Source organism: Ruditapes philippinarum, unplaced genomic scaffold, assembly GCF_026571515.1.
Source record: "Ruditapes philippinarum isolate M1 unplaced genomic scaffold, ASM2657151v2 ctg778_1_1_1_1, whole genome shotgun sequence".
NCBI lineage: Eukaryota > Metazoa > Mollusca > Bivalvia > Venerida > Veneridae > Ruditapes > Ruditapes philippinarum.
Window position 1 is genome coordinate 138,950 of NW_026866208.1, and position 15,604 is coordinate 154,553.

Consider the following 15,604-nt stretch of genomic DNA (forward strand, 5'->3'; position numbering starts at 1 on the left):
CCTCCGTGGTCGAGGGGCTACAGTCAGTGATTTCTAATCCAGTGACCTCTCTGGCGTGAGTTCGATCCCCGGGAGATGCTTTGGTAGTTTAGCACGGAGGAAGGTAGTCTAGTACTGGTGTAACTCTCCAGAAACCATGGTTAGGAAACTACCTGCCTATATGACTGAAATACTGTTGGGAAAAGGCGTAAAATAAAACAAACAAACAAACAAAACTATCTATCTCGGTTGTTTATTTTTCAATATTAAATCCATGTAAGCACCAGATATCAGGTCAGACTCCTGTATGTCTAGTTTTGTCATCAGATCATTAGCGATAGCTTGTCCCTCTTCTACACTCTGTCCGTCTTTCATTACTACCTGTTAAATCATAATAACAGCTTTAAATATAAATGAAGTCATATTGCACAAAGCTGTTCTGTTGTAGTACGGCATTATCATGGCAGTTGTATCCATTGATTCCTTGAATTTATTAAAATACATACAGTAATGTTTAATCAGAAAAATGTTCAAAATCACATTTTATAATTCAAAATAAGTCGGAGTCCAATTCAGTTACAATTTTATAAGAACAGACATTTTTATACATAAATATCAATAGGGTATATGACCTAAAAATTTTAATACATGTACATAATGGTACACATGTTGCATTTCTATAACGTAAAATTACAAAGTTCAGTCATATACTCCTTTACAAAAGCTACCATCTGTGGTATATATAATGTGTACTTGTTGCGTACATGCTGTGAGAGAAGTATGTTTTATATACACAAAATGCGGTGACCGTGTATACCGCACAATGATTGGTAGTTCTGAAAGTACAGCTGATGTACACAATATTTTACCCATGCGGCTAGTGCAGACCAAGATCAGCAGGCACATCCGTGCCGTCATATCATGGTATGCACTGCTCGTTATTAAGTCAGTATATTTTTTGAAATTATCACAAAACATGAAAAGTCCATTGAAGATATTAAGCGTGACTTCATACCTCTAGTTCCATGTAGTTTCCAAGTCCTTCAACATTGTCTACATGTACACGTGTTTGGCCGACCAGGTAAAGTAACCGTGTTTTCTTTACTTTTCCCTTCACCCCAAGTGCTGACTGTAGAGTTGTCTACAATGGAAATAAAATATAAAGTAAAAAATGTATAGATACTACAATAGATTGTTGTACTAAAACTTGGTATGATAATATCATTAATGTAAGTACACTTGTAGATGGCAACGTTATTTGTTATTTAAAAGTAGTGCGTTGTTTTTCAATACTGTAGAACCTTTGCTGCAAAACATGTAGTGTCAATTTAAAATTTACAAATATTTGTATGTAGTTTTCTAGAATAGTGGACATGTTGATAAATGTGAGGTAAATACATTGTGTTAATTTAGTAAATGTTTCACTTTTTATTATCTCTCATAAACAAACTCGATCATTCCCAGTCTGAAATGTTCATGTATCCAGATTTTTTTTCAAGTGCCGTATAAAAGCCTTCATCCCATTGTTGATAAATTTTCTGTTGCTTCAGCAGTTAGTGTGAATAACGCTTAGGTTTGTGCTCGCGCATAAGAGACGTTGCACTTTTTTCTTTACTGTATCAAACAGAGTTTGTACTTTTTAAGTATTTTTGTTATTTTCATTGTTTCCGAGGGCTCCCTCCTTTTCCAGATTTTTGACTAGCATATGTTTAAGCAACATGTTTGAATCAGTTTTCATTATGATGCAACATGGATAAACCAGCATGCTTTTTGTAAAACGGTGCCTCAGAGAAACTATTGAAACTTTACCTCTAAACTATCTGGGTCATCAGTATGAAAGAAATTATAGTCGGAGGATTTTGGACCGCTCTCATCGCTTCTCTTATAGAAGATCAGCTGTGACTGTTGACCCTGGAACAGTATAATAATCCTGTTATCATGGTAACATTAGCATGTTCTAATTTACTCATATACAATACTGGAAAAATCTAAACCAATATTTTGCAGAAAGTTTTAACAATTATTAAAAAAGCAATAATGTTTATTTTTCCTTTTTCCTTCATGTGACTGTTTCTACTTCTGCAGTACTGATCATAAGATGACGACGATGATGATGATGATGTTGTTAATGATGATGATAATGTTGTAGATGTTGTTGATGATGATGATGATGATGATGAAGATGATGAAGCGAGTGTATGTTTCAAAACGTCTTACCAAGCGTTAATTTTTTTCCGTTTGGCAAGACCGGCAACGTTCAATTTCTCTCTATATGGTAGAATTCCATTTAGTTTATACATGTATATCATATTGTCAAAAACTAAGGAGTAGAAATAATAGCATTATATAAAAAATCAAACAGAAAGAAAAAAAAAGCACCTTTAATTTTCTCAACTTCAGCCGACCATTCTGGGCATAGAAAAAAGTGTCTTCCTGTTCTATAATTGTTGGTTCACCACCACTCAACTGAGCTGCAACTTTCTTGAGTTGTTCTACATCTTTGACCTTGGCCTTTATCTCAACATTTGACGGCATTGTATCCTGAAATAAAACAAGTAATAACACATTTCATTATCTAAACGAGCAAACCTATCAGACGTTGAACAGCGTGCTCGACTTTTTTCAGTGTTCGATGGTAAAACAAGACTACGTGTATATGTAGTGTAATAGTTTCTAAAATCTAAAAGTTCACAAAAGGGTATATTACACTGGAAATTCAAAATTATGATACAAGAAGACACGTAAGAAGTTAAGTGAATGCCTCCACTGGTTAATGAGATAGGAGTTTACAAACAAAACATCAACCAGGTAGGCCTGAGTGACGCCATCTGGATCGAGTAAGATGGTCAACGAATTCAAAATGTGTTCGTTTTGCGGCAGTATTTTCACATTTATGAACAAACAAAATCAATGTTTAAAGTAATTGAGAAACATTGTTCTCATGAATTGTAGAACTCAATATTTGCTGGTTTAGCAACGAAATCTTATGTAAATGGTTTCATGCCCATGACGATAACCATTTATGTACAGACTCAATCAAACCGAGTCTGCAATTTTCATGTAATTGTTTCCGAGGGATGACTTTGTTTCCAGATTTTTATATGTCACTATATATAAAAAATAAAGTATAGATTCGTAAAACGAATAAATCAAGAATTGAAAACATTTCAACATGTATTATAATGTTAATGTTTGTCTCCCTTTTATTTATTATTTTTCCACATCAGATCATATAGCAATGTCTACATTGAGGAACTTTCTGTACATTGCGAAAAAATATGCCATCTTATACTAAAGGCTTAAGCAGGTGTTGGAAGGTATCGTAGTAGACTTTCTATAAAGATTTCAATATTTTAAGTCTATATAAAAATACGCACGACGGACATCATCTTATCACAGTAGCTAGCACTTTGTGCTCGGATATGCTAAACGCGCCTGAATTTTTTAAACGTTTTGTTTAATCCTGTAGGATTACTAATTCCAATACTTTTACTGTTGTAAAAATAATATGATAATATCATTAAGTTTACGGTCTATCGAGTTTGCTCGTGTTGAGCTTTCCAAAGCTATCATTTCAATCAATTATGATTCAATTTAAGACTGTTTATGTTGGTACCTTATATTCACTTGGAGGACCAGCAAAATTACATCTTATTTCTTACAAAAGTCTCAATCATTATTATTATTAAAATATAATTCATAATTATCTAAAAGTCCTCAGTTTTAAAATGTCGCGCACAATTTAATTTCTGCCGTCTGGTAGAACATATAAATCATGTTTATCACTGATAAAAATACGCGATAACTTAAAAATAGCACACACTGTTTAAAACCGAAACTATTGGGAATTACAGGTTTAATAAAGGAAAAAAAAATAACAATACGTACTGAGGTATGTTATTATTTTTCACTGTCACTAATATACAATTTATTAAATCATTAATGAGTTCAATGAACCATGATAAATCAAAATTCAAAACGAATGATCAATTCAGACATGTTATGTGTTTATTATGTTAAAAAACATAACTTCCCGCTATAAGTCTAAGTCAATATATATAGTGGTTCATTAAAAATAATGTATTTTAATCAAAGTCGCTTGTAGCAATCTATAGGTGATTCATCTCTATTCATTGCGTGACCTACGAGACTTATATAATGAAGTTTAAAATCGAAAAGTCTTTTTCAAAGTCTAAAAGTTTTCATGTAAATAGTTTATTTATAAGCAAGCAACAATTACTGTTACGGAAACTGTAAAGTTTGAGCCTTATTTGTAGTTAACCACGGTAACCATGATACAAAAAACCACCATGCAAGTATATATATATATATAATTGGGTCCATTATTTTAGTTAGTTCCTACTACTGTACAGTACCACAGATAAATTGGCTCAATGATACTACTTTTAGTTCGATTGTGTTGGATCATATCTAAATCTCTGTACATACTGAACACCAATAAATCAGGTGAAAAATCACATTACCTACAAAATGGGTCAATTAGAATATAGATCTAAAAGCCTTCATTTATCTGTGAAAAATAACTTGAAATTCAATAGAGAAAATAATAGTTTTTTTTTTATTCCTACTCACTTTTAGATTGGCTACCCTTTGTCATGTATAACTAAACTTAAATGTACTTATGCCTTTACATGACATCCAGTATTAGAAATCTATATTAAAATTAAAAATCAAATATATATCGAGCATGTAAAAGTATTTTTCTTAATTTGGGCCGTATTGACTTGAAGCCGAGTTGACTTAGGGCCGGGAATAAGACGCTTAGTGTATTGAGAAATCTTTTGTATTTATTTACATTTATGTATACATAACAAGTCATCAAATAACATAATGGATTCGGTTGTATCAAATCAAAAAGTTACCCATAACAGAAACACCATACCAAAATTAAACTTTGTTTCGTTGTTTTTGAATTCGTCTTGATTCCCTCTCAGTTGAATCATTGGTTAAAATTTGTCGGCGGATCACTACATGTGAGAGAAAAAATATAAGTACGCGAATAAACAAACGACATCTAATTTCATAATACCATTCATAGTTTGCCACAATAATGTGTTGAATAAAAGGCATATCTAAATCAAATGCGACTGTGTATTGTATTTACCAAGAAATCATAAAATAATACTCGCACTATTTACCGCGTAAGAAAATTAGCGGCGCTGCACGCATCCGAAATTACCCAAATATCACTAAGGAAAGTACAGGTATATTTCTGTATTACTACATAATATTCAATAATGTTTCTGGTGTCAATCGAAAGAATGTTGTTTAAGTAACTAATCTGGCTCACCGTTTTTTGCATCAAAGTGGTACATGCGGCATTTCCAAGAAAAAAAATCTAGGGTCATAGGAATTTTTTCATAGACGGTGTTTAGGTAAATAAAACATCAGTCAGATTGTCCCATCAGCTTTTTCTTTGTTAAATCTTTAATGAGCATCGGCATAATAATTTATGAAATTAAGTAAAAATCCCAGATTCTTAAGTGTAGATGTCATGTTGAAATATAGATTAAATTTTAATGACCATGTAAAATTTACAACAAGTAGAGCACATGCCATTCAAAACTCAAATGAAATGTTCAGATTTGCTTTTGTAATTAGATCTAGCCACATAAAGAAGTGTGAAAAATAATGTTTGACGCTGTACTATCATCTAAATCATGAAATGCCAAGCAATAATTCCTTCTCTGTTTTAGTTCAATACTCGAGGTGAATAAAGATGGGGATAGAAAGTGGTGGATCGCGTCATGCTCCATCTACAGGAATGACAGCTACACAGTTGTGCGAAAATGATGATCTAGCAAATACTGTCTGCTTAGATGCCTACCTTGGATTCAAGACTCATAAAATGGATTTGAGGTAATGATTAAGTGTTAAGAATGGGAAACAGACAAAAGCCCTCCCGGACAAAAGCAGTCCTGTCAAAAAATGACAAGGTGGACAAAAGTCCTCCCGTGAAAATGACAGGGCGGACAAAAGCCCTCCCGTGAAAATGACAGGGCGGCCAAGAGCCCTCCCATGGAAGTAACTGGGTGGACAAAAGCCCTCCCGTGAAATTAACAAGCACACATAGTGTAAAGCCCTCCCGTAACAAAAATTTATAAATATGTACATGTATGTTGAATACCTGTGTTTTTGTCAATCGCTCAACATATTAAAATTGTTACATATATTTCTTGTTGTGTTCAATTGGCCTAAGTATGTGTATAAGCTAGAACCACCTTTTATTCTGAATATACCTTCCTGAAATGTTGTCGTTAAAAACAAAGTCACTTTTAAAAGTAATTGACTCATTACAAGGTGCATTATAAATGTCTTTAACTGTTAAGTTTGATAATTCTAACTTTCTTTTCATCATTTATTACTCTATTAATCTTAACTTCACATAGGAGCAATCCTTCATATCTACGTGAATAGTTAATATGCACTTACAGATTTTAGCACTAATTATTCAGATGTCTCTCAGGAATGTGCTCAAGCTCATACAAACACGCTTATGCCAATGGAAAACAAAAATATTAATGATTACAATTTTAATATGTTGAGTGCATTGAAAAGAAAATATAAACTTTTCAACTTACGTATATGTATTTGCTGCGGGTGGGCTTTTGTCCGCCCTATTATTTTCACGGGAGGGCTTTTGTCCGCCAACTTACGGGAGGGCTTTTGTCCGCCCTGTCATTTTCATGGGAGGGCTTTTGTCCGCCTTTTCATTTTCACGGGAGGGCTTTTGTCCGCCTTGTCCCTTTTTGACGGGAGGGCTTTTGTCCTACACTCGTTTTATTAATTAAAACACTACATACAAATGGATGTCACAAGTATGAGTCTCAACATATCATGAAAAAAATGAGTTGTAACCCAGCTGTTAATTCCGAGATAATAACAGGGAAGTTGGCTTGGATTTTCAAACCCTAATAAAGGCACTATCCCACAAACTTTGACAAAGACAAGCAAATGATTAGAGGTGCAACGATACCTTTCGATGCATCGAAAACCGGTTTAATGAGCGCCGATTCGATTCCCGATACCAACTGTAACATTTTCGATTCGATTCCCCACCCAAAAATAAACATGGAAAAAGTGAGAGTTTTAGTCTTCCCCTTCGCGCTTTATCACGTTACATACGATTGGCCAGTTAAAACTCGGTCATCCAATCAGTGGGCGCGTAATGTTTTATTTTCGGCAAACAAGTCAAAATGGCTACCAACATCAATGTTGATAAAATAAAATTAAAAAATTCTCCTAAAAAATCAAAATGAAAGGTTTGGGAACACTTTGGGTTTCGGGAAGGCCAGGACACGGATAAAGCTACTTGTAAAATATGCTTTACGGACGTGTCTGACACGTCCGTCATATCCAAAGTCCGGCAGTACGTCTAATTTTATGCAACATATGAAACGAAAACACGATGTGGACTTGTTTGGTAAGCTTTATCCGTGTCCTGGCCTTCCCGAAATAAGTTTGATTAGTAATACAGTAAGTAGGCATATTTGACATTGGGATTGATTATTATTTCTTTAGTCAAGTGTGAAAAAAGTGATAATTTCACGAATTTCATTTTTCTGTATTGTTTACTAGACTAAGAAGTATTGTGTGACAACACTGACATTAGGACTGATTATTCATTTTACATTTTATGGGAATTATAATTAGAATATCTGAATATTCATTTACATATTATAGGAATTATAAACAGAATATCTGAATATCAGTTCTGACAACCTTGTGAGTCTATTATTTACTTTACAATTTAAATACTTTGTTAAATTCCTAGTCAGCAGAAGGTATCTGTGATAGTCATGTTACTGAGATAAATGATTATTTGCCTGATTAAAATTATTTTCCAAATAGACAAGAGCTTTTTATTCTCATAAACACAATTATTAAGTCAAATAAGTTTATATAATAGTTATATCACAACAGAAAAGCAAAGCACTAGGTTGAAGGCCACTCACTTTTGGAGCAGACAAGCAGAATTATATACCAAAGATAAATTAGTAATCAGAAATGTATCGAATCGAAAAAAATCGAATCGGAGTGTCTAAAATCGAAATCGAATCGAATCGAACATTTGGTGTATCGTTGCAGCCCTACAAATGATAAAACCCCTGCACTGAAAGTTGACATATTCGGTGATATTCCCTTGTTTTTGTGCCAAAATAAAATCATCACATTGACTTGACTGTGCAGGGACACAATGTAATTACATATTGATGCAGGAATCTGAGCTCATTTGATTTCCCTGTCAATCCAAAAATTTATTCATAAATCTTGTTAATATGACAATTTTATATATGAAATTATTAACACTTGTTTACTGTAGGTATCAACCCCCAAAGAAAAAGCACATGGAAGAGTGTAAGACTATAATGGAACGTTTTATAAAACACCAACAGTATGATAAAGGCTATAGAGAATTACTGTCAGTGGATATTGTACGTACATTTCTTACAGATAAAGATGATCATGAACAAGATATTTTCAAAGAACATGTAAGTAACTGTGACTCAAATGTTTGTATAAGAATTATTTTGCAAATTGACAATTTGAAATGTAAACATTTTGAAAGTTTTTTTTTATGATCTTCTTGAATGTTAAATGATGGGAGATAACTTTTAGTAAAAGATTTGCAGGGTAACAAGCTTATATTCTAATATAAATAAGTCTACTCATTATCCTTGAGCAAGTTACTTTACAGTCATTGCTCAGTACTGGTAGATTAAATTTAATGGATGCTCATTATGACAGATTCAGTTTCAGAACAATATTCTTTTTGCTTACAGATATACCGTTACTTCAAGATGTTTGATAAGAATTCAGGCTTCAAGATTATGACATGTGATCGTTATGCAATGGAGGGGCATCTTGGGGGAAAGATTTGTGCTACAAAAGACTGGTAAAATCATATAAATTTGAGGAAACTAGCAGCTCATTTTAGAAACTTGCCTTTATTGATAATCTTTTTTTTAAGCCATTATAGGTTGTAATAGCCAATGTGGTATTCTCAACCATGCAGAGATATTATAAATTTTAAGCTTTACATCATTTTTTCATGTATTTCCAGTAAAGTAGCAGTTCTTGTATGTATGAATTACATTTAAATATGAGTCCTACTTCTGACAGTGAAAGAATTTCCCTTTGTAAGACACTGGTGACTTAATTAGTATCTGATGATTCTCCATCCAAAATCATTGCCTCAATGTTTTTTCTGTGTTACAAAATTTCAAGAGATGGCTACTAAATTAAGGACTAAAGAAACTAAATAAATGAATAATCCTCATATGATGATTGTCTATGTCTTTAAAACTTCAAAAGTATTTCTTATTGATAATGTATTAGTAATTGTTTATACAGGAAGAAACATGACAAGATTGAGATGTTGATTGGTTGTATTGCTGAGCTGACAGAGCAAGAGGAGAGGGAACTACTTTCAAGTGGCGAGAATGACTTCAGTGTAATGTTCTCTTGTCGTAAAAATTGTGCACAGCTATGGCTAGGACCTGCATCATTTATTAACCATGACTGTCGGGCAAATTGCAAGGTTTGTGGTTCAAAAATATTGGAGAATATCTTTCTATACATGTCAATCAAAATTTATTTTCATGAGAAAAACAGAATCAGAAACATTTCCCACTCCCTATGGCAATCCATATAAAAAGGGACAAAATTTGTTCATAAAAGCAATCTACCACATCATGCCATGAATCAAGATTCCAACTTGTGTTTGATAATGTATTAAATGCTATTGATCTTCAATTGACAAGTCTAGATGGTTGCTATGTGACATTATTTATGTTAATTTGACTTAACGCCCTAACTGATAGCCTCTGATGTAAAGTATTTATGGTTTCTGACTTCAAGTCACTTTTCCCATAAAAGCTGTTGATTTAATCCTACCATTTAATTCTTTTATGTGAGGAATCTATCTAGAAGACCATTGTCAAGTTAGTGGTTCTACTTAAATGCTGGTACATGCCTGAAATAATGGTGGAAACAATAATTTATAATACAGTTTACATCCCTATGAATAATAAGTCTACCATGTTTATACATTGTTTGAATTCAAATTAAAAATTCCATGTTTTATCTATTTCATTGAGTGTAATGTAAAGGAGAATATTTACAGTTTGTATCAACTGGGCGGGACACAGCGTGTGTGAAGACGCTACGTGACATCAAGGAAGGGGAAGAGATCACATGTTTCTATGGTGAAGATTTCTTTGGTGACAGCAACTCTCTATGTGAATGTGAAACTTGTGAAAGGTAAATTTTCTTGCAATAGGGGCATAGAAGTGTAGCCTAATAGCTCCTTTTTCGCTACGTTTTTTCAGCTCACCTGAGCAGCTTGTACACTGAGATGAGCTTTTGTGATGGCAGCGTGTCCGTCGCTGTCAACAAATTTCTATGAACAACATCTCCTCCAAAACCACTTTAAGGATTTAAACAAAACTTTACAGAAATGTTCCTTTGGTTGCCTTTAAAATAGACTTTAAAAATGATATATTTAAAAATCTTTTGAAAAATTACAATTCCAATTCCAAGAGCTAAGTATTTGGTATGTAGCATCACCTTGTGGTCCTCTACAATTTACATAAAAGTGCTCCCCAAGGTCAAATAAGCCCTGCTCTAAGGGTCAATAGTCATTTAGTTTCCATAGACTTATATAGGAAAATACATTTAAGTCCTCTTTTATGACAGTAAAGCTTTAGATATTTGGCTTGTAGCATTGGCAAATGGGACCCTAGTGTCAAAAAATGGCTGCACCCTGGTCACTAAATTCATATAGACTTGTATAGTAAAATTAACTTAAAAGACTTCTCATCAGAAACTACAAATCAATGCCTATAAATTAGATATTTGGCATGTAGGATCACCTTGTGGTCTTCTACAAAATTTATATAAATCATGTCCCTAGGGTCAAAATTGGCTCTGCACCCGGGTAACTTAGTTTATATTAAGAGGATATTTTTTCGTTTGCGTGAAATATGGAATATATTTTCAAGAAACATGATAAAATGCCACATATTTTCACGAGCCGGTATGGCGAGTGAAAATATGTGGCATTTTATCATGTTGAGTGAAAATATATACCATATTTCACGAAAAAATAACCTTTTTATTTAATTTCATTATCAAAGAAAATGGTATCGAATCCCCTTGCTTGCTACCAACTGCAATTGTACAGCGCGCACTAATTTATGCGTAAGCACGGACTGTTTGGCGCATTTTCTTAGTTTAGACCATTTTCTTCATGCTAGATAGTTTTTTCAAAACAAAATTCAAGAAAAAGTTGTTTTGTATTTATCAGATTTGTTCAAACAAAACGGCGAAAGAAAGTCCCTTAAAAAAATATTGAGTTTTTGACTCCGCCCCCACTTTCATATTTATATTTCATTATTTTATTTTTAAAAAATATGAAATATATTTGACTGATATAGCACCATATTTCATGGGTAAAACTTAAATAAAGACTGTAATTGGAAAAATAAATTTCAGTCTATTTTGTGAACCTACAATGCCGAAGCTTAGATATTTGGCTTGTTGCATTGCCTTGTAGACCTCTACAAATGTTACATAAGTCATGACTATGGGGTAAAAAATGGCCCGGCCTTGTGGGCCAATCACTGTATCGTAAACATGTCTCAAAAGTTGAAAACTCTTCTTTTTTAAAAGAACAATTGACTTTTCTTTTTTAAAAGAACAATTGACTTTTCTTTTTTAAAAGAACAATGCCCAGAGATTAAGTATTTTAAATCCCCTTCTGTGTAGCAGGGAGGGGATTATAGGAATGGCCTCTGTCTGTCAGTCCATCTGTTACACTTTCTTGTTTGCTACACAATTTTTAAACTGCTGAAAATTGTAACAATAAACTTCCAAGGAAAAAGGAAATCAAAGACATTTATTTTCTTCAAATGCTGCTTTTCAGTTAATTAATTAGGGCTAAGTTATGGGATTTTAGACCAAGTCTTCTATAAAAGACTTTTATAGACTTAAGCTTCCTTTATTATTCACTCACTAAAATATGCCAGTGGCTAAAAAAAATGACCCAGTAACTTTTAAGCTGAACAGGTTTTTTTTTAAACAGTTCGCTTTCTGTTATTATCCAGTCCCACCTAAGTTTTCCTCCATCAATAGAGCTGGATAGTAATTGTATAACCTACAAAGAGTGACATAAAATCCAACTGAACTAAAATGATTTGTATTCTTTGACTGAATTATACAGACAAATCTTGTATTTGACTATTTCTCTGCTTTGTTCAGTTTTATACTCATTAAAAGTTTGGGAACACTTGCTAAGTCCTACCACTTGACCCTCACTGCTGTTGGTTCGAATCCTGACAGGGACTTTTGATTCTTTCATGTAAGGAAACTATCCAGCTAGCTTGCGAAAAGTCGGTGGTTCTACTCAGGTGCCCGTTCCTGCGTGAAATAATGCACGGAAGGGCACCTGACGTCTTCCTCCACCAGTAAAGCTGGAACGTCGCCATATGACCTGTACTGTGTCGGTGTGACGTAAAACTCAATCAAACAAACAAACAAACCAAAAGTTGCTAAGTTCTAATTAGATTATTACTTAACAAACAATTATGCTCAACAATGCAATTAATTTTATATATCTTATAGGAGGCATATGGGAGCATTCACCAAAGCAGATCCTACGAGCCCGAAGATGGACAAGGGGTACAGGTTGAGGGACACGGATGATCGACTTCACAGAATGAAGACCCAAGCAGCAAAGCACAGATCTGACTTTGTTCATGTTAATGGAGTAGTTGGCAGTAATGGTAAGTTCCAAGACATGTTAGGTATTTTTCTTTCTATTTCAACTATTAGTCAAATTCCCAATGCTACACTTAGGGTTATTTGTCACAGATACAAAGAATTATTACAAAATCACAGCTAGAAATATGTTCATAAAAAGTTGTATTATTTTTTCTTTCGCAAAAATATTGGCAATTATATATAAGAGTAAATATCAAGAATAAATTTTGTAAAGACAAACAAGTTGCATGTTATTAGTTTCAGTTATTTTACATACATTTTAAGTAATATTAAGATAAGAATAAATAATATTCAGGAAAGATATATTGATGTAAAACATTTTATATATTGGTGTTGAACACTAAACATAATCCCATTTTTGTTAGATTTTCCCATTTAACGAATTTGAGGCTCAAGTAAAGGGCAGGGATACTGGAAAAAAAATAATTATGCTTTCCTTCATAGAGTTACATATATGCTTACCTAAATACATTTCAAAGACTCTATCCAAGTAAGGAGTACAAGTTACATCCAGGCCCTTCTGTTTGAAAATAGTTTTGACTTAATTGATAGTAAATATATACAATGCTCAACGTTGTTGTTTTTTCTCTTCTGCATTTAGAAAATTGGGACATTCGAGATGGGAATCTGAAGAAGCAGGCACATCTGTTATCAAAAGCTGAGTTAAAGCGTAGAGGAATTACTCGTTATGATGCTGAAATTCTGTTAGCTCAAGGTATCAGCCTGCCAGAACCAAAGGTAAACCTTGGTGAGAAATTACCGTCACCAATAAGGAAAAATCAATCTGTGAAAGTGAGTGAGTTACGTTTATCACCACGGAAACATTTGTCATCCCAGTCGTATCTAAAGAGTTTGTCAGAGGGAGATGGTGATCCAAAGTTGTTGAAGGGACATTTGAACAATTTATCAAATGAACATGCCATGCAAGAAAACATTGTTTTCAATGGTAAGTCAGGGCCACTAGCTGACATAACAAGAAACAAACCACCAGGTGGTCAGAAAATTAGTATGCATGGAGGTAAAGCATTACATAGAAGTCGACCAGTGGTTCATAGACATTCTAGACATGGGAAAAGAACAAAAAAGCTCAGTCATAGAAGAGCATTGAAATTAGATTTAGACTGTATACCAAAATCTGTAGATGACTACAGACAATCAGGGTTACCATCATCAGGAACTAGACACAGTCCAAGATTTAAGATTAAAGAAGGGACACTGTCTAATGAAGATGATCATAATGACCAGTCTAATTCGAATCTCAAAGGTGAAACTAGTGTTATTGATACTGGGGACCCAGAGATCATCTTTAATGTACGATCAGAACCAGAGAGTAGGAATATTTTCACTCAACTTCAGATTGATGTAATGGAAAGTAGTATTGATTCAGACGATGAAAGTTTATCTGAAATTGCTCGAAAGAACAAATCAAAAGTTGAATTCAATAGTCCAATTGCAACACCTTGTGGCATGCCTCATTTGATACCATATGACTCAGAATCAACCTTTGATACCTCATTTCAAAATAGCAGGGTCAGTCCAAAACTGACATCATTTAAGACTAGTTCTGACAAGGAACAAATAAAAACTGATGCAAAATCAGGCAAAACAATGCAAAATATATGTGGAACAAAGTCATACTCATTACTATCAACAATCAATAAGAAACCACTTAGACAAAGTCCAAGGAACAGAAATAGAAGGTGGAACAGTAAGACTGAATCTGTTTCAGTAAATGGTACATGCACAACTGATATGAATGGATATAGTCAAGGGGAAATAATTGATAATCATGACTGTGATGAACATTCTAACAAATTCATTGATAATGCAAGGTCACAAGACATACAATCATCAAACTCACTATCTAAGAATTCAGGGGCTGGTTCACGTTTAGGCAGCAATGTTTTTGAAAAGTTTAGTCATTTTAGTGAACACTGTAACTCTACTGGTGATAATTATATAGGTGATGGAAATGAGAGTGAAGAAATAGATGTAGAGGGGTTAGGAGATAGTATGAAATCAACTAAACAATTGATATCTCTAAGGAAACAAAGTACATCTGCTAGAAGACGCAGTAGAAACTCTCCTAGGTTAAGTTATTTAAAAAATAGAAAACGTAGATTAAGTTTTGGGGATGTCAGTTCCCCCAAGTTCGGAGAGCCATTACGTAAGAAAATAAATGCCTTGAACGAGGATATGGCAGAGTACAGACATTTGTGGGCGTGTATATCACCACCGAAAAAAGTCCCTAAGATCACGATTAAAATGCCAAAAGATCCGGTGTTAGTGAAAGAACTTGAAAACTCAAAATCAGAAGGTGTACATTTTAAGCTAGAGAGTCCTCATAACTCAGTTACGGCCACAAACCTGAGTCTAGTGTTGATCAAAGTGATTCTGATGAAGAAGAGAGTCCGTTGATTTGTACCAAGTTTCGCCCATTCATTCCGGCAGCTTCTACAAAAAGACAATCACTGGGACGATCTTCAAGGTCTCTCTATAAAGACGGAGACAAACATGAAGATCTTGTTTGCCCAAAGTTGATGCGGATTAAATTTGGTGGAACACAGATTAATATAAATATACCACAAAAACATTAGGTTTCATTAACAATTAGACGTAGTACAATCCTTTGTATATAGGTAAAATATTACAGTATCAACTCCTTGTTGAATTAATTGTGATTTTAACTATCCAATGTGGAAGTATGTTATAAGAGGATTTTTTATTGTAATTAAATAGGAGAGTAGTCATTAAATCATTGAAGCTTCTAGAGAAAACAAGGAAATGCTCTTTATATAATGATTAATTATAACAAATATTC

At 33.7% G+C, this 15,604-nt stretch overlaps 2 protein-coding genes across 5 annotated transcripts; one reads left to right on the forward strand and one right to left on the reverse strand.

The window, feature by feature from the left end:
- Window positions 1-216: 216 nt before the first annotated feature.
- Window positions 217-5,389, reverse strand: LOC132731695 (uncharacterized). Of its 4 annotated transcripts, none has more exons than XM_060717911.1 (5): window positions 5,291-5,389; window positions 2,359-2,520; window positions 1,789-1,890; window positions 995-1,120; window positions 217-360 (listed from the first exon to the last, which is right to left on the reverse strand). In XM_060717911.1, exons 1-5 carry the CDS (start codon window positions 5,300-5,302, stop codon window positions 220-222), a joined length of 543 nt encoding a protein of 180 aa, XP_060573894.1. In that variant the 5' UTR covers window positions 5,303-5,389; the 3' UTR covers window positions 217-219. The 4 variants fall into 4 exon arrangements, with proteins under 4 accessions (XP_060573894.1, XP_060573896.1, XP_060573895.1 ...); XM_060717913.1 differs by lacking the exon at window positions 5,291-5,389 and adding an exon at window positions 5,139-5,162; XM_060717912.1 differs by lacking the exon at window positions 5,291-5,389 and adding an exon at window positions 4,883-5,024.
- LOC132731694 (histone-lysine N-methyltransferase KMT5B-B-like) lies at window positions 3,762-15,201 on the forward strand. The gene is made up of 8 exons (XM_060717909.1): window positions 3,762-3,871; window positions 5,697-5,859; window positions 8,324-8,492; window positions 8,784-8,896; window positions 9,355-9,541; window positions 10,127-10,263; window positions 12,625-12,785; window positions 13,385-15,201. The coding sequence occupies exons 2-8, from the start codon at window positions 5,720-5,722 to the stop codon at window positions 15,199-15,201; spliced, it is 2,724 nt and encodes a 907-aa protein (XP_060573892.1). The 5' UTR covers window positions 3,762-3,871; window positions 5,697-5,719.
- The last annotated feature ends 403 nt before the right edge of the window (window positions 15,202-15,604 follow it).